The following is a 23296-nucleotide window of genomic DNA, read 5'->3' as shown; positions in this document are numbered from 1 at the left end:
ATAAGAATACAACACCAAATTGATGACCTTGTGATGATTCAGAAGCTATTAGTTCCTGCTTGGCGATTAACATAAAATTATGTTAGCTTAACAACTGATCGTTTTGGCATCTGTCATTTATTTACGTTGTTCTGCAAAGTGGTGAAAAGATATACCATGTCACCAGTGACGGATTTATGAACCCAGTTAAATTTGAAAAATTGAGGTTTTTCCAATAACTTTAGAAAAATTATCATGAACTTTGGAAAGATACAATAAAGAAAAATATGTAAGACAAAGTATCCAAGCAATTTCAATAGGGGAAATGGACATTAATATCTTTGTGATGTGCAGAATTCAGGGGTTTATTTTTCTCTCTCAAGGAGAAAGTACACAATACTAAATGCATATATACAATATGTGTGTATATATGTATATATACATATATACACATATACATACCCAAACAAACGCACACACATATATAAACAATGGATACAGCAGCTGTTCTTAAAGGTGATAATTATCAAGATAAGAGCAGCAGAAAGTGAAAGCTGAACAGTTTCTTCTACTGTGGTGGCTGGAAAAATAAATCTCCTTTAATATATACAGGAAACCTCCACGAGTCTCCTTGCATTTTGTGAGTTCTGACATAGAACTAGCCATGCTTGAATATAAATTTGCCTTCATTTCTAATTTTCTAAAATGCAAATGCAAATGCATTTAGTTAAATGCCTATCCAAAGGAAGCATACAATACAGTCAAATTAAGAACATTTTACTTGATAAGCAGGGGGCAGGGGGGGGGGGTTACTTATAACATAAAGCCATAACCGCAAAAGTCTCACAATTGTGTAACTTCTAAAAATGCACTTGTACAAAACAGGGGAAGAGATAATTTATGTGACAATTCATAGAACTTAATCAGAAATTTCATCTGATAGAAATAACTTCATGTTTTAGACTCAGATCTGCTTTTTCTCTAGATTTAACACAACAAAATAAATCTGATTCAACACAAATATAAGACAGAAGTATATAAATAAGTATATATGCATGTCAGGTTAACTTGTAGTTTGAGATAAGCTCATGATTATTATAAAAACTGGACTCTCTTGGATCCAATCCTTAGTATAGGAAAACTGGAATTTCCCAGCAGTAGCAAATAAGAGAATGCCAAATCTATTGTTGGCATCAAGTCCAGAGCCCATGAAGCTACCCCACATAGCAAGGTAATAAGCGTAACAACACAATCCCTAGATTGTCCCCATTGCCTAAATCACTATACAGGCATCCTAAATTATACCTAAATCAACATATTGACTAACCCTATATAGCTCTAGTTTAGCTATATGTAGATAAATTATAGCTAAACAAAATCCTAAATTAACATAAAGGCATGGCTAAATTAAACACATTAGCAGCAGAATCCCTGGCGACAAATAACATGTCTTTGAAAGTCAACCACAGCATATCCACTTCCCACTACTATTAATCTGAAATCCATGAGTGCAGTTCTTAGCAATATTAGCTGCCCAATCAGGTCCTGGTAACAAAACCAGGTCCTACTCATCCTCTCAAAGTCACAGCTAGGCATGGTCTTGTCCTTATAAATTTGGTAAAAGTCTGTAGAGATTCTCAGTCATCCATGTCACAGTTGTCCCAAAAGTTCCAAAAAGCTTTCTCAGCTATTCCATTCCCCACTATCCTGTCAGAGCTGAAAAAGCTTCTTGGATGAAAAGTGAAACGTCTTCAAAGGAAAAAAAGAAAGGCCAGTTGCCTCCTGGAAAAACACTTTTGAGACATATACATTTGGTGTTTACCAACAGTTTAAGGCAAGATTCCCCCAACCAAAAGATGAAACTGACACTTTCAACCTTCTTTTCCCTGAAATGGCCCACCAAGTGTCCTCTGACACTCTAATCTTCTATAATCTAGTTCAATGCATCTAAATCCCTCCTCCTTAAACCATCTTACCCTTATACTAAATCACTGTACTTCTGTTCATCAAACAGGAATTCATCCTGAAGACATCAGAAACCAGAAATATGCAGCTCTATTCAGTTTTCAGGTGACTGACTTCCATGTGGGCAAGAACAATCACACACAAGCCTGCCTCAAGAAATCTATCTTATGTATTGTATGTAAATGGAAAGAGTTAATGTAGTTTGAGAAATATTGATGTGGGGAAGATAAGGGATATTCCTGGGAATGCTCACAGGGAAATCCCCTTCTGAATGCCCAAATTGGGCTGATCTAAACAGATAACTTCAAATTGGTTGAATGGACCATTTCACTCTTGCCTGCAGTACTTAACTCTTTTTCAAAGATCCCTGTAGTTCATAACAGTGCAGCAGCTAAAAACCTCTCCAAATTACTATTATGCTTGTGTAATTTTGAGTATGTAAAAATGCTATTTTGTTAAAAAAGAAAAAGGCAATATCCAGCCCTTGGCCGAAATACATGATTCATTCCTTCTTTTTGTAGCTGAAAACACAGATATTCTAATCTAGTTATGTTGACTAACACAGGAGCATACAGTGAGTACTACAGAGACAACGGGAATTTCTATAGTTATTAATGCAAAATGACTCAGTCAAGCTTATTTATTTTATTATTATTTAATTTATTGGCTGTCCATCTTACCCCAGAGTAACTCTGGGTGCCTTACAATTTTAAAGCTTTAAAAAAACAACTGTAATTGTTTGTCCTAAAAAATGGAGCAATATGAAAACTATCCCAGGAAATGTCAATGAATGCATTAAGGAGAAAATATAAACAAAAAAAAAACCACATACAAGGCCAAATCATTTAAATAAACACTGATTATTCAGGATTCTTGCCAGATTATGGACAATGAAAACTAAATTTATCTAATGGGTTACAATATTCCAGCCTTTACCTAATCTGGCATTTGCAACTCCCCAAAGTGTCCCACATAGCATCTGATGCAGCAAGTCCCTTACCTTTGATTCTGCTTCCTCTGTGCTTTGCTCCCAGGTGCTCTGGCATCTGGTCATTTCCAGGCACCTTGCAACAAAAAAGTCCTTGGGAACATTTGCTTACTTCAGGGTGCTATCATGACTTCTGCAACTAAGCAATATTTTCACACTACTTTACCCCTTGATAAATATACAAAATATACTGGATGTTAAGCTCCTTTACTTCTTCCTGGGTCCATTTGCTATATATTTTACTCCAAAAGGGCTGTTCTTCTGAATTTTTTAAATGTACATCTCAGCAGATGTGTATAATAGTACAGTCACAAACCGCTTCTGAAATAGAGCTATTATTGGCAATTGCCACTTTATTTATTTCTGGTTAAACATGCCTACGGAAGCAATTTTCAGGTAGTGCTCCTTCCTGTGATTTTGAACAGAATTTTAAACTCAGTTCTACGTAGACCTACATGTTGATTTGAACACAATGATGCATTAGCAATTAATGCCTCTGAGATATTTTCTTGAGGGCATGCACTATCTGGATTTTATCCAGCATTGAAAAATGCCCTTTATGATAGCATCTAGCTTTAATTGGTACTTATACTAATAACAGCTCTCCATTCTTGCAGTAGGATTAATTTTGAAAGTCTTATCCTATCGGCAGATTGAGCCAAGTTAAATAACCAAAATAAACTATATTTAAAGCAGTCCAGTTATTATGGCTGTGCAGTGCTTTGGATTTAGTTCAAAACTATGGAAACACAAACCCAATATTGTATAAAGCAGCCACATTTGATTCCAGAAGTGTATGGCTTCTGCAGCAGAGATGTAAGTCTGGAAAATGACATGGTTGTTTTAATGAATCAAAGATGCCATTTTCATACTTCTGTGTGATCCAAAGAATCTATTCTGAACTACATCCAAAACAACGTCATCCTTACATATTAATAAGCAGTGTGAATTGATAAAAAGGTGACATAATGCCATTTCAAATGTATTGCACTATGAAAATATTTAGGTAGAAAGACATGTATAACTGCAAACTGCAATTGTTAAATTAAATATTATTTTGTTGATCTTAAGTATTACTTTAAGACTTGGTATTCTCACATCTCAGCTAAAACTACTTGTTTACAATGCTGATATGTTAAAAAGATTTCCACTGATCTCTACAGACATTTTAACACGTGCAGATACTTGTTTTAGATACATAACTGTGCATGTCCAGCATTTTAAAAAAGCATTTTTTCCACTGAGATTATAAACACATATAGTGTGGATCTTTTAATGAATCAACGTAACTGAAAATAGAAATATTCCAATACTGTGATTAATTAATCTTTAATTAAATTAAAGATTTAAATATCAAAAGCCTTTATACATTAATATCAAAAGCCTTTATACATTAATTTCAATGAAAAATTTTGTTCAAGTTTTTACTTCAATAGCAATTTTATAAAATAAAATTAAGTGAGTGACCCTACTATGTATCTCTAACTTTACCAAACATGATCCTGAAATCAGGAAATTTTAATTAGCTATTTTGATGTAAGAGGAGCAGAGTTAGTTTTAAATTGCTTCTACATTTTCTATGCAACTGCCATCCTTTAATCATCCTCTTTCCTCTTAGTATCCTGCATGCTAGTTTACTTCTATTATATATCAATGTTTTGGTATATTTTAGCATAATAATTTATCAGTACTGTCACTGCCACAAGAGACTTTAAATAATAGTTGGGCAGAAGCAGAGCAAAAAATCATTATGTAAATAAGTTCAAATTGAATATAATAAAACATTAAAAGGTAGATTGCCATCAGAAAAAGGTGAGATAACACAATACTGTCATGCAGAATGGATGTATATTTTCCCATGTAGTATGACTGTAGTATTATTATTAATCTTTTTTATTATCTTCTTCAGTCCCCCTCTTATTTTTTATATTATTATTATTATAGCAATAGCAATAGCAGTAGACTTATATACCGCTTCATAGGCCTTTCAGGCCTCTCTAAGCGGTTTACAGAGAGTCAGCATATTGCCCCCAACAATCTGGGTCCTCATTTTACCCACCTCGGAAGGATGGAAGGCTGAGTCAACCCTGAGCCGGTGAGATTTGAACCGCTGACCTGCTGATCTAGCAGTAGCCTGCAGTGCTGCATTTAACCACTGCGCCACCTTGGCTCTGATTATGATTATCATTATTCCTTGCATGTACACTGAGAGCTTCTGCACCAGAGACAAATTCCTTGTATGTCTAATAAGTATTTAATTCAATTCATAATGTAATATGCTGCAGTTCTAAACACCACATAACAATCCAATTACTCGCCTCCCAACATATGCCTCCCAAATCTTCTCAAGGAGATTCCCCAAACCTCTGGAATAGATCTGATAGTGCATTAGACATTGCAGGAAGAGAAATCCAATATGTTGGTATTGCCTTTTCCACCAGCTAACAAAAAAGACATGCTTACAACTTAAGAGAAATAAATACTGTAGTTCTTATTTCTCAGTCAAAGGTCATAATCAGAATTGGCTTTTAAATTTTGATTTGTATTTAAAAAGGGTGAATGAGTCAGTCTGCAGGAGGACTTTCTATGCACATGTTGGAGCATTGTGAAGTTCTAACAAACATGGTCAGAGGCATATTTTGTCATTATCCCAAGTAACAGCAACATTCATGTGGAAGGTAATCATTTTAATAAACATATTATATAGTAATTTATAAGAAGCACTTACTGGGTAATTTTTTTGGAGGGATGGAAGGATAGGTTCAGGTAGGGCTATAAAAAAAAGTTTAAAATCACTGTGATTTATATATTTCACAGAAAACAACATATCAGTGGTGTGAACTGAAAGTTTAGGATCAAATGCTTATCCCAAAACTCAAATTTCTAGCTTTTTAAATTAAACATATTACTTGCATAATGTGTGAGAAAACTGATTAAACATTTAAGAATATGACTCTCATTTAAATCCAAGTTGCAATATAAATTTATCCAGGGACATGTGAAATTTTCAACACTGAAGACATTGTATTTAATTATAAACATAATGTTTTTAGGCTTTTGCAAGTTATGCAGTTCTAAATTATCAACATGGGATTAAGGTGTAAACTAAGTTTTCAGTAGTATCTGGAATAATGTCTCTGTGAATGGAAAATTTAACTTATCTAAAAATAATCACTATCGATATTAACTATGAATAAAAAATTATCTTATTTACAGGTATTCCTCAACTCACAACTGTAATTCAGCCTGTCCATTATAGTTGCAAATTGTGATGGTCATTAAGCAAAGTGACCGTATGATCCTATGACTTAACAACCTCAACCTCAGTTCTCTATGATGTGGCCATTTGATCACTGCACAAGTTGTTAAGCAGAGCATTGGATACCACAGGGGAGGGAGAGGTCCTGGAAAGCCTAGTACAGGCCAAAACCCACCTGCATGGGACCTCCAGAGGCTCCTCTCCTGAGGGGGGGGGGGGTGCACAAGACAACATGTGTTTCCATCCCCCTCAGGATCCCAGACCATGGGTCTACTTCCCGCCCATTGGGCCCTATGTGCTTTTTTCAACTCCTATCCTCATCACCCATCATGCACTTACCTTTTGAGGATCTCTGGACCTACAGAGCTTGCATTAGGGACAGGAGGGGGGGTGAAGCAGGGTGCTCTGTCCCTCAGTGTCCCTGGGACAAGTGCTTCACCCTGGAAGAAATGTCACTTGTAGAGCAGCCACAGTGAGTTGTGACCCTTCCAGAACTTGTGTTAGAGGAGGAGAAGTGGGAGCTCCCATCCCTCACTACCCCTGGGCGGCATGGCTTCATCCCAGAAGTGGCTGCAATGAATTCTGGCGACTCTGAAAATGGCAACCATTTCTGGGACTGCACATGGGCCAGGGATACCAAGAGATGCTGCGGCTTGCCTTCCTTCCTCAACATGAGTCCTGGAGCCCCAGAGATCTTTGAAAGGTAAGTGTGCAGTGTGTAATGGAGGGTGGGTAGGAGGAGACAGGCCTAGTGGGGTGGGAAGCAGAAGACTCATAGGTGAGGGGGCACTTCAGCACCTTGCGGATAATTCTAAGAGCGAATAATTATAGGAGAGTTAGAGCAGCCCTAACTGAACCAGGTTGGAAGTAGCTTTGGGAGGTTTGAACAGTCGCTAAGTGACTAGTTGTAAGTGCATCTTTTTTAAAGCATACCTATTATAATTCTAAGGGCATGTGATAGCCAGCAATTCTTTACTTCCAAGTTGAAAATATTCATGAAAGGACTGACCTATTTTATATGCAATTTTATAACTCTTTGACTAAAAGGCCAATATGTTCAAACTATTGCTCTTCTAGAATGTGTCAGCGAATCTTTCTTTCTCTCTCTTTCTGTCTCCTTATCTGCAAAACTCTTGAGTGAACTATATAATTCCACTAGGCCAGAGTACTTATGATTTGGAGCATCAACATATTTAATTGGTCTCAAAGGAAAATGAAGCAACTATGGCTATAAAGGCTCAGTTTCCCAACAATGTCTTACTTCAATGCTCATACTTATACTTAAAGAAAAACATATAATTAATTAGATTAAAGGTGGAAAGTTGTGATATATTATAATAGCAAGAACTCAGGCGTGTTATAGTATTATAGTATCTTTTATGGCTAATAATTTTATTAAAAGGCAAAGTCTTTTGTGAACTAAAGCTCACTTCATCAGATACATGAAATGGCTGGACTGATAAAACACAAATACGTGTTTTATCATTACTATATCACAGATAATCCTCAAGATATGGCTGTAATGGACCCTGCCCATTACAGTCACAAGTAGTAGATGGCCATTAATTGAGATAGTCTCACTCAGTGACTCCATCCCCTTCTCTCCCTGACACAGCCATTAAACAAATGTGCAGTTTGTTAGGCAGAGCACAGAGTGCATCAGGAGTGCAAGAGCCCCAGTTCTACTTAGAACTGAGCCCCAGCTCCACATGGTCCACGCCTCCCCCATTCCTGAGACACCTCAAATCCTGCTTCCTATCCCTTGGCCCCTGTAGGCCTTTCCCTTTCCAACAGGTTTCTGCAGGCCTTTCTCTTTCACCCTGGGTCCCTGAGGCCCTTTCACCAGTTCTCTGCAGACCTTAGGCCCAATTCAAACCCCACTGAGCCCTACACTTTCCTCCTAATTTACCTTTTGAAGATCTCCAGACTCATTCTAGGGATGGAGGGCAGGCCACAGATCCCTGGCTGTGTGGCTGCCTTCTGGATGCAACCTCATTTTCAGTGCGCCTGCAATTCCTTGCAGGTGTACCCAAACGACATCCACTTCTGGATGATGGTTGCTGTGCAGGCAAGGGTCAAGTAATGGTAGAGCTGCTGAAAAATGATTGGGTAATAGCCCCATGGCCAAGGTAGAGTCTTGGTCAACTCGCCATGGTTGATTTACCCCAACCATCTTGCCCCATCTGACTCGCCCCATCCAACTCAAAACAGTCAACTCATCGTGGGACAACTCACTGCATAACAATTCAATATAGGATAACTCAATAGAGGAACAATGTCAGTGGGTCTTGTCTTGCTTTAGGTTTAAACCCTCTCAAGTTAAAAGTACTCAAGGCTGTGGTGAACTGCAATTCTAGTTGGCCTTCTCTTGAGTTATCCCACATTGAATTGTCGAGCTGGCCCTAAAGAGTTTTCCCATTGACCTGAACTTCTTCCCCATCATGAAGTCTCGATATCTTCAAAAGGCAAATGTGCACTGGATAATAGGAATGTGAGGAATAGGCCCAAGGCCTGCAGGGATCAGCAGTGAGGTATCAGGGAAGGGAAGGCAGGGGCGCTACAGTGTTTCTGTGGTCAATTGTGAGAGTGACTGCAGATTGCAGCAACGGTAACTCCAAAAGTAGCTTTTGATGGATTTGTTAAAATTTCGAACAGCTGTTAAGTCACCATTCATATCTCGAGGACTATTTGTATATTATAGACTATTATAATGTATAGTTAATTATAATAACTTATCACATTATAATATCTAAGAGAAGTTTCTACACTAATATAAATACAACTTTTAAAAAACAATCCCTGTTTTTATTTCCCTAATGCCTAATTATAATTATCATAGCTATAAAACACAACTACAAACAGAATCTGAAAATGATTAGCATAATTTTATCTTATCCTTTTTCCAATGAGCTCGGAATCTGTGTACATATATTTCTCTTGAAATAATTTACACATCAAATCAAGCTTTTCTTGTTTGAAATAAAAGTTTAATGGTGGTTATACTGTATATCCTCATCCATTCAGTTTTTGTTCATCATAGAATTCCTGATAAAGCTTGAAACAGAAACTACGATAATTTATGGCAGCAATTGCTTTTTAAATATTCAAATTCATTTAAAATACAGAGTCAGTTATAAGAATGTTAAAATAGTTAATGTTAACTATTAATATTTAGCAATTAATATTAATGTTAACAGCTAATAAAACAATGTTAGTGACTGATTTTTTAAATTTGTACTCTACTGTATTTAAGAAACAGCAAGAAATCTAAGTGATTATATTACAGACTGTTTCAGTATTTTTCATAAATATGCATGTTTCTCAGAGAACACTTCCATGCATCAAAAAACATGGCAGAAGTGAAAGAAGCAAAAACAAATATTTTACCTAGAGACCTTGCTAGCAGTTTCCTAACAACTGATTCTAAGAACATTTGACAAATGTTGAAAATGTCTGAAAAGTTCAGCAAATACTTACTTTGTAAATAGTGCAAAACCATCAACACAAGACTATAGCTGTTTAAAGTGCCTCGGCTGGCATCATTTATACCATGAAAGCTTGCCCATTTCTTTACAACCAGCGCTAATGGACGTACTCGGTTCTCAACTATAAACAAGAAATACAATTTTGACAGGCAGAACACTTACATGGTTATTCAATGAAAATGGCTATAAACAGTTTAATTCAAGACTGACCTCTCAACTAGAGCACATATTCATCTATCATTATTAGGGTTATGGATGCTAACAGATATTTTGCTTTTAAAATAGTTTTGCCATTCTTTATTACACTAGAAGCTCTTCCTATCTATTCTGTCTACCATTTTCATAATTTCACCTCTAAATACTTTTTCTTAATTAAAGTGTTGTGTGTTGTTTGTTGTTGTTCAGTTACTAAGTCACGCACGACACATCACAATCTCATGGACTGTAATATGCCAAACACCCCTCCCCGCCATCCTCCATTGTCTTCCTGAGATTGCCCAAACTCATCCCCATCTCATCCTGTCATCCTCTTCTCCTTTTGCCTTCAATCTTTCCAAATATTGGGGTCTTTTCCAATGAGTCCTCTCTTTTCATTTGATGACCAAAGTATTGGAACTTCTTAACTAAAGTAAATACAGCTAAAACCCTGAATTTCTCTCTGCCATCCCCTAATACTATTTAAACTTGGAGACTATGAGCATTTTGGGACAAAAAGAATCTGTTACATTAACTGCTACATAGTTTACCAGTGCTATTCTAGTCCTTACAATAATTCATTTAGCAACCGTTTAGTTACAGTGGTAATGAAAAAAGTGGCTTACAGGTCTCACACTTATGACTGCCACAGTGTCCTGCAATCACACAATCAAAATTTGGGCACTTGGTAATTGCCATGCAATTATGACGGTTTCAGCTTCCAGGGGTCATGTGATCACCATTTGTGAACTTCTCAGGGGAGTTCCAACAAGCAAAGTCAATGGGAGATGATTTACTAAACGGATGTTTGTAAGTTTGAGGACTACCTATATTAGAATTCTGACATGTTCTTTACAACCATCATCACGTTTGCTTGGTTTTTCAGTACAATGGTTTCTCCCAAGTTTGCATGTATGGCCCCAAATTCTAAGGTACCGAGTATCCTCAGTTTTCAAAGGAAGTAAGGATTCCAAAAGGAACCCAATCCATGATACAATAAGTAAACTACTTACTGAATGCATAGGTTCTCAGAAGGAATGTATTTCTTATTCCTGCAACATTGTTTACATTCAAGTCAAAATCCATACAGCTAGAAGAAAAAACAAATTCAATTTGCACCAGTACTTTATACAAACAAATCCAAATTATGTTACCTTAAAAACATGGATGGGAAAAAACCTCTTTTTCAGGCTAAATAATTTTCTGTAGTAGAATAACTATACCTAGAGATAGTCTTTTCAATATTTGGCGTCCCTAAAACCCTCCAATTCTTTGGCTTCGTTCCCTGACCTGCCTATTTGGAATTGGGCAACAACCTCCATATACTTATTAGGATGATAAATGTCCCACTTCACTAGGAATGAAGCTTTCTTTCAAGCATTTGACGAGGGATGCTCCCATGGTGGAAAAAGGATAGTATTGGAAAGCCTGGGATTCCAAAGGCCAATCACAAAAAATCAGAATTTTGTCCATTTAAGTGTATCTCTGCATTCTCTTTTTGGTTAATGTATTTTATTATGTACACAATCATAATGGAAAAAATTATATCATGAAGTCCTCTATTCATGTCCAGTTGCAAAACGCTGTATTTTAGGCATTGAAGTGAGTGCCTATTTCGTAAGCATGTGGGGTCTATAGTAAAATTAGCAAATGTTCATGGCAGCTTACCTTAGTCACTATTTGCTCTGCCTATGAATTCTAGACTGCACAATTGGACCATCAATACTGAGTGGTAAACAAAATGCACTTGGCTTTTGCTCAAAAGCATTGCTGTTTTAAATGTGCTACTGCTGACACCAGGCAACAATTAAGTGTTGCTTCTTAGAAAGCCATTTATTTAAGCAGACACATCATTTATCAAGCTCTTGGGGAAAACAGATTCTAATGAATTGTAGAAGAGCTTGAACAACTGAATATAATTAAAATGAGTGCAATGCATTGATTGTAGTTGCTAATCAAACCTTTGAAAAATAGCAAGTTATAAGAAAGGTACAAAATCTGCTAGTGAGACAATCAGGAAATCCTGACAAACTCTGGCGTAGCCAAAATGCTCAAAAACAAACAAGTCATGGTACTGTTCTGCTGATAATTTGGCCAAGCCTGTATTTAATTGGTAAGACAATCAGACACAGACATACTGGGGAATAGGTGGGATAGTGCAACCTCTTCCTTATTTACACAAGCGGTGGTTTTAAAAACAGCCAGGACTCACAAAATACAAATATATGTTATTTGAATATTGATAATAGAAGGCTATATACCAATTCTTTGCTCTCTGAAACTGGGCTGGTGATCCTTCAAGTAATTTCCTATAGTCCCATATCAATACTCCACTGCCCAAAGGACCAAGGTGCTGACCGCCACATACAGGCTGAGAGATAGAAAAGAGTAGCATAACAGCAATGGTCTCTGGGCTTGTCTCAGGGACTGACTGAGCAAGTTATGCAATTTAGGGTGTGCCAGGTTTTTCAGCTTTCAATTTCCACACAATAGAGGTGCTCAAAAGTTGTGACATGCCTTGAGGATTGGAAAGATATTTTGGTTACTTTAATATAATTTAGATTTGCTTGGTAATTGCAAGCTTGATATTAACTGCATAAATATCATAACTTTTTAACATTTTATTTGCTTCATTTCCCAGGTTCAGCTGTCTTTCTCTTTTTGTTAAATGCTATTTTGTCTGAGAGTGTTAATACGGCTGGCCTCGTTTCCTGTGAGTATGATAAGTGATCTGTAATGGTTTCTAAAACAAGAACAAGACTGGGAACATTCACTCATATAAGCCACCTAATTGGGACTGCCAGGGACTTGTTGCCACCTGAACGCCAACACTATGACATTCTCAACATGGCCTACTGTTAAGAGAACAAAGTAGTTATGATGCTTGAAACTACCCAGCAGTCAATCTTGCAAGAGATATATATCAAAAAATGCTTAAAAAGTGGAACAAATGAATAGTTCTTTTGTGACCTGTTGTAAATTCACAAGTGATAATCTTGAACAAGATCTAAGAGAGCTGGGATCAAGCCAAATATCTCTCTTAGTAGAGGAAAGCTAGATGTCAGAGACTTTCACTGTGAAACTTGACAAACTGACATCCTCAACTGCAAGTATCAAATTGTTCTGTGTGCCAATTTCAGCTGCCTTGCTGGCTGCAAAAAAGCAGCTCACATTAACTGTACCTGCCCTAAGAAGATGAAGATACTGTCAACTTCTAAAGCATTGCCATGACTATTATCAGGTTGGCATTCGAAGAAGGATTCCATGCATACCTTCGGCCAGAGTTGGATCTCATATTTCTACAACCTAGTTCGTGAATATGATCTATGACGCATGACAGAAAGGAGGATAGAGGAGCAAAGTTCAAACGCAATTAAGAGAAAGCCAGTTTAGGCTCCACGCCAAGATGTTAGTCCTAATAAATGAATGGTTTTTTTTTAACTTTGTCTCGAGGCTTGTAAATTAATTAGGTCAGCTCTTGGGAACTTCACAGATACTACTGAAGGAACTTGCTTTTGTTAAAGATCAAAGAGACAAGATTGTGTCTTTTGGCTTGCACCAGACTGGTTTGCAGATGTGTCCGAGCAGAAACAACTAGGCAAAGGCAAAAACGGCAAGATGATGAGAGACAAAGGCTTGCTAAATATAAGCAGAGAAGTATTCCAGACATTTTGATACCGACAAATGAAGTACCGTATTTTTCGGAGTATAAAACACACCTTTCCCCCCCTAAAAGAGGGTGAAAATTTGGGTGCGTCTTATACACTGAATGTAGCCCCACCCACCCACCGCCCCCCACCCTCTGCCTCTCAGCAATTAACTTCTTTGCAGCAAACGGGGAAATGGGGCTTCGGAGGCTGCAATAGGCTATAGCAATCCCTGTAGCCTGAAACAGCTGATGATCTGAAATTGAAAGTGAAACTTCTTGTTGGCTCCAGGAGGCAAATTGCTGGGAGGCAGAGGCAGATTTTTTTTTCTTGTGTTAATCAGGTCTGTTTGCTGCAAGGAGGTAAGTCAATAACTATAAATGCCTATAGAATGTTATTAGACTTATTTTTTAAAGACTGCTTTATTATTGTTCTAGGCAGCTTAACAAAATCAAGAAGCTTTTTAAAATAAATACTTGATCTGAAGTGGTCCAGTGCTATTGTATCTTCTTTTAAATAACAGAGAATAACTATCCTTCCAGAAAGCACATCAATTTTAACAGCATCTATACGTATAGTTATCTGCAAATGTGACGAGTTCCCCATTTATTTCCTCATCCAAATCATTGATGAAGAAGTTGAAGACTTCTTCTGAATCTAAAACAGAGCCTTGGGGTACTCCACTGCATACTTCCCTCCATCTTTTTTATGTATGTGCTAGACAAAAACACCTTTAATCAATGCCAGAGCATCCACTCTGTTGGAGCTGATTGACTAATCTGAAGATGTATATGAGCCACCTCTGACGTACAAAATTGAGTACAGTGGAAATAAAGAAGTTCATCAATGAACTAATGCAAGTACCACAGTGGCCCTGTCATGCCCAATCAATAGATGTGTGAAACAGGTCACAGAGGCAACAAGCAGAGTATATACAGAAACTATCTGTATAGGAGTGTATTTCTGGGCATGATACTGGGCTAGTGAGAGTTAGTACAATTTAAAATGCCACACGTTCCCCATTTTTTCTTTTGAATTCTGTTAAAACAGTAAATGGAACTAGCTTTATTGTTTGGACTGGGTCAGTCATTGCAACTTCAGCCACTTCTCTACTAATAAAAACATGCAGAGAGACAAAATATCAGAAAAAAAAGAATCTGAAATAATGGAATAATGCTATTCACCATAACATTTGCAACTGATTGTCATCATTACTATAGCAATGAAGAAACAAATGACAGATTGATAAGAAAACTCTAAGAAACATGTCCCATACTAGTAAGCCCACCCTGTCTAAATGAATATATGAAAAAATAATGGTAATTGCAGTTACTTGCCTGACTTTATCCCTGAACTTTACTATTGGCACTTTTGCTCGGATCAGTTGAGGTCTCTCAATGTAACTTGCTGTAAAGAAAATGAAAAACTCCTGTAACGTCTAATATAAATGTTATTTTGCAGCAGGAAATTTATCAGAACATATTTCCTATACAGTTTCATGTTGCTCAGATGTAATTAAATAAATAGATAAAATTTAATTAGTGATTTTATTGCAAAGAAATTCTTAGGCCATGCTGCATCATTTCTGGCAGGGATTTTATTCAATTTGTAGAGATTTTCTATATGAATGAATGACCCCCTTTCTGCTTGGATTATGTGCCATCAAATCATTGAATCTTAGCGACCACATAGATATTTTCCATGAGTGACTTTCAAGAGGAAACTTGAAATTATATTCTGTTGCTAGACCTTCGTATTTTTAGGTATTGTAGGTTGCTGCTATTGTATTTTACTGACTACGAGGTTCTTAACTTAAATCTTTATTGTAACTGCTATAATTGTATGTTTTTTATTATCAAAGAATATATGATTGAAGCAGCATAGAAATATCAATAAACAGCAAATTGGATTGCATTATTCAGAAGTGCTTCAGGCTATCCATCCACCATCCATCCATCTATCTAATTTAGAAACTGCCAATTCCCTCACAAAGGAACTCTGTACAATCTACAAATAGTGTGCGTGTGCGTGTGTGTGTGTACAAAAATAACTTCATGACAGCTCAGTGCATTATTGCTATTCATAAAAACATGATCTTGTACAGTATTCTTCCTTAACAGTCAGTGTAAATACATGTTGTTTTAATGATTAAATTCATTAAGACAGCATCACCTTCTCTCTCGAACTGACATAAAAAATAGATCATCTGTCTTAATAAACAGAAATTTTTTTTTGATGACCTTATTTATGCAAGGTCCAGAACACTTCCCTGGGATTATATCCAAAATGTGCAGTTTGAGTTTGAAATTTCATTTATTAAAACACCAGAAAATTAATCTGCATAACATCCCATCTTAATAGTTTACTTTGGTTGTAAGGCATTATATCCTACTTCCTTAGAGCAGTGTTTTTCAACCTTTTTTGTGCAAAGGCACACTTTTTTCATGAAAAAAATCACGAGGCACACCACCATTAGAAAATGTTAAAAAAATTTAACTCTGTGCCTATATTGACTATATATAAAGTAATTCTCCCACGGCACACCTTACACTATGTCACGGCACACTAGTGTGCCACGGCACAGTGGTTGAAAAACACTGCCTTAGAGCATAATATTGTACTTTCCTAGAAATATAACAGAAATCTTCATCAAAAACGTGTTTTTGAAATTTTCTAAAATGGTAAGACATGCTACTAACAAGAAAGTGCACACACAAATGAAATACATTTCAAATCCAAATAAAGGTCACTAACTCAAGAATGCATTAATTGCATATCTCTGTTAGTGAAAACTATAAACAAATTAACAATATTCATTTCACTAAACAAGGTCTAGAACTTACAAAGCTTCCTACAGAAGTGTTTTTGGAGTACACTGAGTATGTGTCTTGCTTCAGTCTTCTGATTCATCTGAAATAAATTAATGTTTTAATGATGTTTTAATAATGTTTGAAAATGGAGGTATTTAGACATGTAAATCTTCAAATGGAAACATTTCATCAAATGAATGCATGAAGTGAAAAAGAAAAGGAGTAAACCCAGAAGATGAAAGCACTTTGTTCATTATAGAATAGCAGGAACAAGCTCAAAGATCCAAGTCTTAGAATAGCCCATGTGCTAAAGCTCAACCACTATACCAGGGGTTATTCTTCTACGATATCATGTAAAGTCCCAAGGAAATTTAGAACGATGGACAATCAATACATTTAGAATTCCAGACAGAGTTAGATTGAGTTTAAAACACACATGGACACAGGGACGGACACACACAATAATTCCATTTATCAAAATGTAGTAGCCTGTAAAAGAGAGTCATTAAAGAAAGGTAATTTTTGCCACATTCTATTGTATTGGGATAATAGCAATTGTTTGGATCAATAGTAAATAGAGAATAGGGCTCAATTCTTTCTGATCTCTTTTACAAATATCCAAGCTTTTCCTTTTGTTAATAATAGTATCCATGTCTCCCTAAAAATAAGTCTAATGATTATATAGCAGTAGACTTATATACCGCTTCATAGGCCTTTCAGGTCTCTCTAAGCGGTTTACAGAGAGTCAGCATATTGCCCCCAACAATCTGGGTCCTCATTTTACCCACCTCGGAAGGATGGATGGATATAAATCATTTAAGTGGTATTTCACAGTCCCCCCTCCCAAATTTGCTTCAAGCTATTTGTCACACTCGCACACTATTTCAAAAATCCAAACAACAAAATAGACAAATGGAATTAAATCAGAACCAGTAGTTAGGCAGTATTTCTTAGCATATAAGCTGAACCCTCTCTATGATGCGTATTTGCATAATTATTGTTTCAAAAGTCACTTATTAATGGCTTTTACTACTGATGTGAATGCCTTCTAAAAATGTTATTAAAACTAATGTAGCATGTAATGCACCAAACCACCCTTTTAACTTAAAGTGATTTCTTTCAAAGTATCTGGTGGGGTTTTATTTGCAATTTTTGCAAGGACACAGCTTCTTTAAAATTGCAGAGCTCACCCCACTAATTGTCTTATTTTTGTTACAGAAAAAAACCCCATGAAGGATGTGTCCTCCTTGTGATCTTAAAAAAACTGTGGCTGCAGTAAGGCAGTTCTCTATTTTTCTTAGATGGAAAAGTATTTCCATCATGTGAACAAGAACATTTATACAAATCATACAAGCATGGCCATGGAGAATTCTTATACTGTATATCCAACAGAGATGGGGTAATATATTACATCATATTATACTATATTAACATTGCTTACATTTTTCTATTTCTTGCCCAAAGTGTTACTTGGAAATCATTAGAATACTTATTTGAACAAATAGCTATTTTCAATGAATACTTTGCACAAGCTCAACCTACACCTTGATAAATTTGATTTTTTAGAAACTAGTTTTACTTGTTCTTCTATGTTTATCTCCCTTTCAGTACTCTTTGTTTTAAAAATATGGATATTTATATTTACTTACTGGCTCCTCTTTAACCACTAGGCACAAATCACCATCACTGCTACGAGTACCAAATCCATTCAGTGAAGATCCAACCAAAAAGAGTCTACTATCTGTAAGACAAAAATAATTTAAAAAATATGTTCTTCTTTGAAATAATTCAAATACCAAAAGTATTGACTAATAAATATACAGGATTGCATACTTGGAAAGATCTGCTGAATTTCCCTTTGGAGTTGAGTACGGCAAAGCTCTTTTTTGTTCAAGTCGTAGGTTTGTTGTTGACATGCTTGAAATAACTCCAGTACTTGCTGACTTAACTTTATGTATAAAAAACAAAACTTACATTTAATATATAAATATTAGCCCAGTCTTTTAAGCCTTATTGAATGTAGACCACTTTTTTAGGATAAAAAATCATCAATCCTACATTGCTCTTCATCTGGTTCATACTAGATCTGTCTTGCAAATAACAAATTATCTAGATCCTAATGAGCAAGATTAATTATTTCAGGTCTATGAAGTTAAGCAGCACATCAATCACAAGACCAAGAAACATTTATTCTTGGAAGTTGGAGACAATCAAAAACAAATTGGGTTTTATTCTAATGAACACTGATTTTAGATAACCTGGTAGCTTTATCTTTAAAATGGTTGCTATACAGCAATAAGCAGTGGAAAACCTTTTTATTATAATAGTTCTTAGCCTGGATGTCAAGATTAATGCAGCACGAAACAGCCTCCTTCCACTCACTTTGATTAGGATTGGAGGCAGTGGGAAAAAGACTTATTTAGGAATATGGTGTGATTTTTTTGTTTTTTTATTTTAACATTTCCAATTTAAAGAAAATGTTGAATCTTTATCTACATTTTCTCTTCTACATCTGTAGAAACTCCAGGAATGTGGAGTTTCTATAAACTGATTCCTAATTGTAGAAGTGCATTAAGCCAAACTGAGACTTGGTGCCTTTATAACACTTATTTTATAATATTATAAACAATATTCTTTTCAATCTTACCTTATCTTTGGCTACAGGAAGTGTAGCTTCTATAGCATTATTAAAGGAAGGTTCTTGTAAAGGTGGCACACATCCTGTTAAATCTGAGATGTAATGTGTTTGAAATAATGGCGAAGAAATTGATTCAGGGAATGAATATCTATGATCTTCTATTAAAGGCACCAATTGGTTAGCTGAAGTTAATTCACGATGAGGTGAATGAAATCGCTGACGCTTTACTTCATAAGGAACATCCTCTTCTTTCAACCTCCTAAAAACATAAAAGATTTGATTATTCCAGTTTTCCATTTAAAATAAACAACAAAAACCTCAATTGTAAATTAAGGTGAATATTCCAAAACTGTGCATTATGCTTTATAAGGATGTGCCAAATTCTTTTAAACAGGGAACCCAACTGTGCCCCATGGAAAAGTGCTTGATTAAATACAAGTTTTGAAACTGAAAGTTTAATCCGATGAAGACCATCTTACACAAACCATACTGTTTTTGAAATACTCCCTATCCAAAAGAATAAGTTCACATCTTACAAAGTGCACTTTAGTGAGAAGTTGTGTCCAATGTGCACCCAGTGATAAGGGTGATAAGAAAGATAGGAGAGATAGAAAAACTTACCACAACAGCCATTCAAAATGTAGAAAGTGTCTGTGTAGGTTTAGATTGTACAGACAGTAAAATGTTTGATCTGGGCAAAAAAGAATCTCTATTTCATTTCACAATATTTATATATGAAAGCAACAATTGTCTAAGCCAAGGTGGCGCAGTGGTTAAATGCAGCACTGCAGGCTACTGCTAGATCAGCAGGTCAGCGGTTCAAATCTCACCGGCTCAGGGTTGACTCAGCCTTCCATCCTTCCGAGGTGGGTAAAATGAGGACCCAGATTGTTGGGGGCAATATGCTGACTCTCTGTAAACCGCTTAGAGAGGCCTGAAAGGCCTATGAAGCGGTATATAAGTCTACTGCTATTGCTATTGCTATTGTCTATTACAAAACATCTTGCTTTCAGCAGCCTCAATAAGCTTGATATGATTTTATTATTTTTAGACTACAATATTCACAATAAACAACACACTTGTTTAATACTAATCAAGCAAGTGTGTTGTTAATTATGAATGCTGTGATCTGAAAATAAAGATTCACCACTTTTAATTACTGAAATACTGACAAAAGTTCCTGCCACTCATACAGGATATCTTGCCATTATTTTTTAATCAAGGCAGTAGTTGCTGCATACAAGATAAATTTTATGCCCATAAAAAAGATTTCAATGGGTGCTTCTCTTTGCAAAAAAGCTTTGACAAAAGTTTTTTGATGTGACTCTGGGAGACAAAGCAGTAGCCCACAAACAAATCATATTAATCATTAGGTCTCTAGTGAGATTGCAAGGATTACTTATCAGAAAAAGTGAAAATGCACCAATGTTACATAAAAGGAGTACTCCCCTGAAAATAGATAATCAGTAATTTAAGGTGATATTTAGTGAAACTTCAGAACAAGAATATTATGGACCATATCTATTTAGTAGCGGATAAAAATGCTAGTACTCTACAATCCCTGATACAAAGCAAAGGAGAACAGATATGCAAACAAGTGAATTTTTAGGCATTTGGCTTTCTTGGCATTGAAATGGCCATTTAAAAGCAAAACAAATCCTTGAAAAAATATTCTGGATACCTATCTCACTGTTGTAATAATCAAATCATTCAGTTAGTTAATAAGCTGAATGCCATGTATATGTAGTTGATAATGCAACTACACAAGCATTTGAGAAGCATAACAATACTTTTAAAACACTGCATCCATGCTTATACAAGCAAAACATTTATTTCAATTAGCTACATTTTGAATACAAGTTGATAGTCTAAACCAAAGTTTTTTTTCCTTTTGATTAAAGTATCAGGTTCAGATACAAACTTCATTTTAACCTACGTTATGTAATATTTCCATTGGCTATTACCATCATCCAGATTACACAAAAATATAGGCTGATCATGCAAGTATTATAATTTGAAGCTTACTGTTAGCTCAGTAATGCATTTTTAAAAACCCACAAACATATACGGATTCCTCTGATACAGTTTGGATTATGTATTTCATTTCCCACAGCACGTTAAGTGATGAACCACTTTTGATTTGTGGCTCTGAGAAGCTGATACTCTTTTCCTGACATTTTTGATATTGATAGTAGAAAGACAAAGAAACACAAAATACCGTATATACTCGAGTATAGGCCGACCCGAATATAAGCCGAGGCACCTAATTTTACCACAAAAAACTGGAAAAGTTATTGACTCGAGTATAAGCCTAGGGTGGGAAATGCAGCAGCTACCGGTAAATTTCAAAAATAAAAATAGATACCAATAATGTTTTTGAATATTTATTTCAAAGAAAAACAGTAAACTAGCGGTGTATTCAATGAAATACTTCACTCACCTCATGATGCTGATGTCCCGCTGTGATGATGATGTCCCGTGCAGCCGCGGGAGCGATGTCCCGCCTCCTATGACACACGGCACAGTGATTCCTATCATTGGATCACTGTACCAGAGGAGGTGGGACATCGCTATGTGGCTGCTTGCCATAACAAGGAGGAGGTGGGACATCGTTGCAGAGCGGCAGTAGGGGGAGGAAGGGGAATCGTAAGACAGCCCTGCATTACATTAGAACGTGAGGAGGGGGGATGGTGCGGTGCGCGCTGCGCGGCAAACTGACACAGAGGGAGGGAAACTCACAGGGGCACTGGGCCATTCACGAGTGTCACCCAGCGGCATGGCCCCGCCCCTTTTTCTCCTCCATTTCGGGCAAATTTTTCACTGACTCGAGTATAAGCCGAGGCGGCTTTTTCCAGCCCAAAAAGTGGGCTGAAAAACTAGGCTTATACTCGAGTATATACAGTATGTAGCCATTTAAAAAATATTACAGATGGAGGCATGTACCAATGTGAAAATCTCCAAACTTTGAATATGAGAGACCTCCATTATCCAGTGAGGTAATCACCAAGTTAAAATAAAGCAGACTTGGAATTAGTGTTTGTTTTTCTAAAAATGGAAGGACTTTCTATGTGGAGATAGCTTCTGAGCCATTAAAACTTTCTCACAAAGTGGAAGAAAATTTAATCAATTTACCACCACTCTTCCCTACAACTAACTCAGATTCCCTATGTGCTTTGAATATCCAAGAACACATTGTGAGGATGAAAGTTCTAAGGCTGTGATGGCGAACCTGTGGCACGCAGTGCCCTGTCTGTGGGTCTCTTCAGCTCTGCCACACATGCACATGGACGTCCCACCGGCCAGCTGGTCTTCTGGTCTCTGCTGCGCATGCACAGGGGCAGGACAAATGCATAGGGGTGGGGCGCATGCACAGGGACCACACACATATTGCATTTTGGGGGTTGGGGGCACGCATTCACACACACTTTGGGCACTCAGTCTGGAAAAGGTTAGCCACCACTGTTCTAAGGAATGCAGGGGAAGAAAAAAATTCTCACAGCAGAATCATTCTGAATAAAACTCCATTCATGCTGGATCAGTCCAGTAATATCATGTCTAAGTCCCAGTATGCACTGAGCCTCTAAACTTTTTAAAACTTTTTTCTGAACTCTTTTTAGCCGAGTACTGGAGAATTAAGAAAATTTCCATTGCTACTTGTATTCAAACATTTTAAAACTTAGGATAGGAACAGAACAAAGCTAGAACTAAATTTGGTTTCATTTCAAAGTAACTAATATTTAATGTTTCCCTTTTATTGCATTTAAAATTATAATTCAGTGGGAATTTTTGGAAAAAGGTTGGAATGGGTTGCTCCCAATTTTTGGAGATGGTGAAATTCTGGAGTTTCAGGTTGTTCATCTTTAATATGGTGTCACATGAAATGTGAAATGTGTGGCTCATCTTATGATACCTGCTAGTTTCAAACTTACTGGGCAATATTAATTATTTGTTCATTTCATATGATACCTGCTATTGTTAATCTAAACCGGAAACTAAAATTGTCAAACTCATCACTGCGCAGCACATTTTCATATATTAAGCTGTTGATTTGATTTCCAAATGGGATCTATACAAACAATACAAATACAAAAACGTAAGTTAAAAGTAAGTACAGAACAAGCCATTGGTTCCACAGTTTCTATAAATAAAATAAAATAATTATTCCTATCATGTTTATAGATTTTACTTACTTTCTGCGCCGGAATAACATAGGTGTAGGTGATCCATGCGATGGATTATCATTTTGGCAGGCAAAGTGTGGTGGTGAAATAGGAGGGATGGTTGAAAGACTACCATTCACGAGAGTTCTAAGGATATTAAAGTGTGATAT

General features: G+C 36.4%; 1 protein-coding gene across 3 annotated transcripts in view; it reads right to left on the bottom strand.

Annotated features, from left to right (window-relative positions):
- TENT2 (terminal nucleotidyltransferase 2) overlaps nt 1-23296 on the bottom strand; it is a 38261-nt gene that overhangs the window by 9140 nt on the left and 5825 nt on the right. For 2 of the 3 annotated variants that reach the window (XM_032213223.1, XM_032213221.1), the window contains exons 3-12: nt 23157-23273; nt 18976-19225; nt 18162-18276; nt 17978-18069; nt 16362-16428; nt 14856-14925; nt 10885-10961; nt 9669-9797; nt 5661-5704; nt 2945-3025 (exon numbers count right to left, since the gene is read on the bottom strand). In XM_032213223.1, coding sequence (XP_032069114.1) covers nt 2945-3025; nt 5661-5704; nt 9669-9797; nt 10885-10961; nt 14856-14925; nt 16362-16428; nt 17978-18069; nt 18162-18276; nt 18976-19225; nt 23157-23273 — 1042 coding nt within the window. The remainder of the gene's footprint in view (nt 1-2944; nt 3026-5660; nt 5705-9668; nt 9798-10884; nt 10962-14855; nt 14926-16361; nt 16429-17977; nt 18070-18161; nt 18277-18975; nt 19226-23156; nt 23274-23296) is intronic. The other variant, XM_032213224.1, reaches the window with a different exon arrangement.

The sequence above is a fragment of the Thamnophis elegans genome, chromosome 3, assembly GCF_009769535.1.
Source record: "Thamnophis elegans isolate rThaEle1 chromosome 3, rThaEle1.pri, whole genome shotgun sequence".
NCBI classification, from domain to species: Eukaryota; Metazoa; Chordata; class Lepidosauria; order Squamata; family Colubridae; genus Thamnophis; species Thamnophis elegans.
The sequence above is the reverse complement of the archived record's forward strand: the minus strand, read 5'-3'. Positions and strand labels throughout refer to the sequence as shown.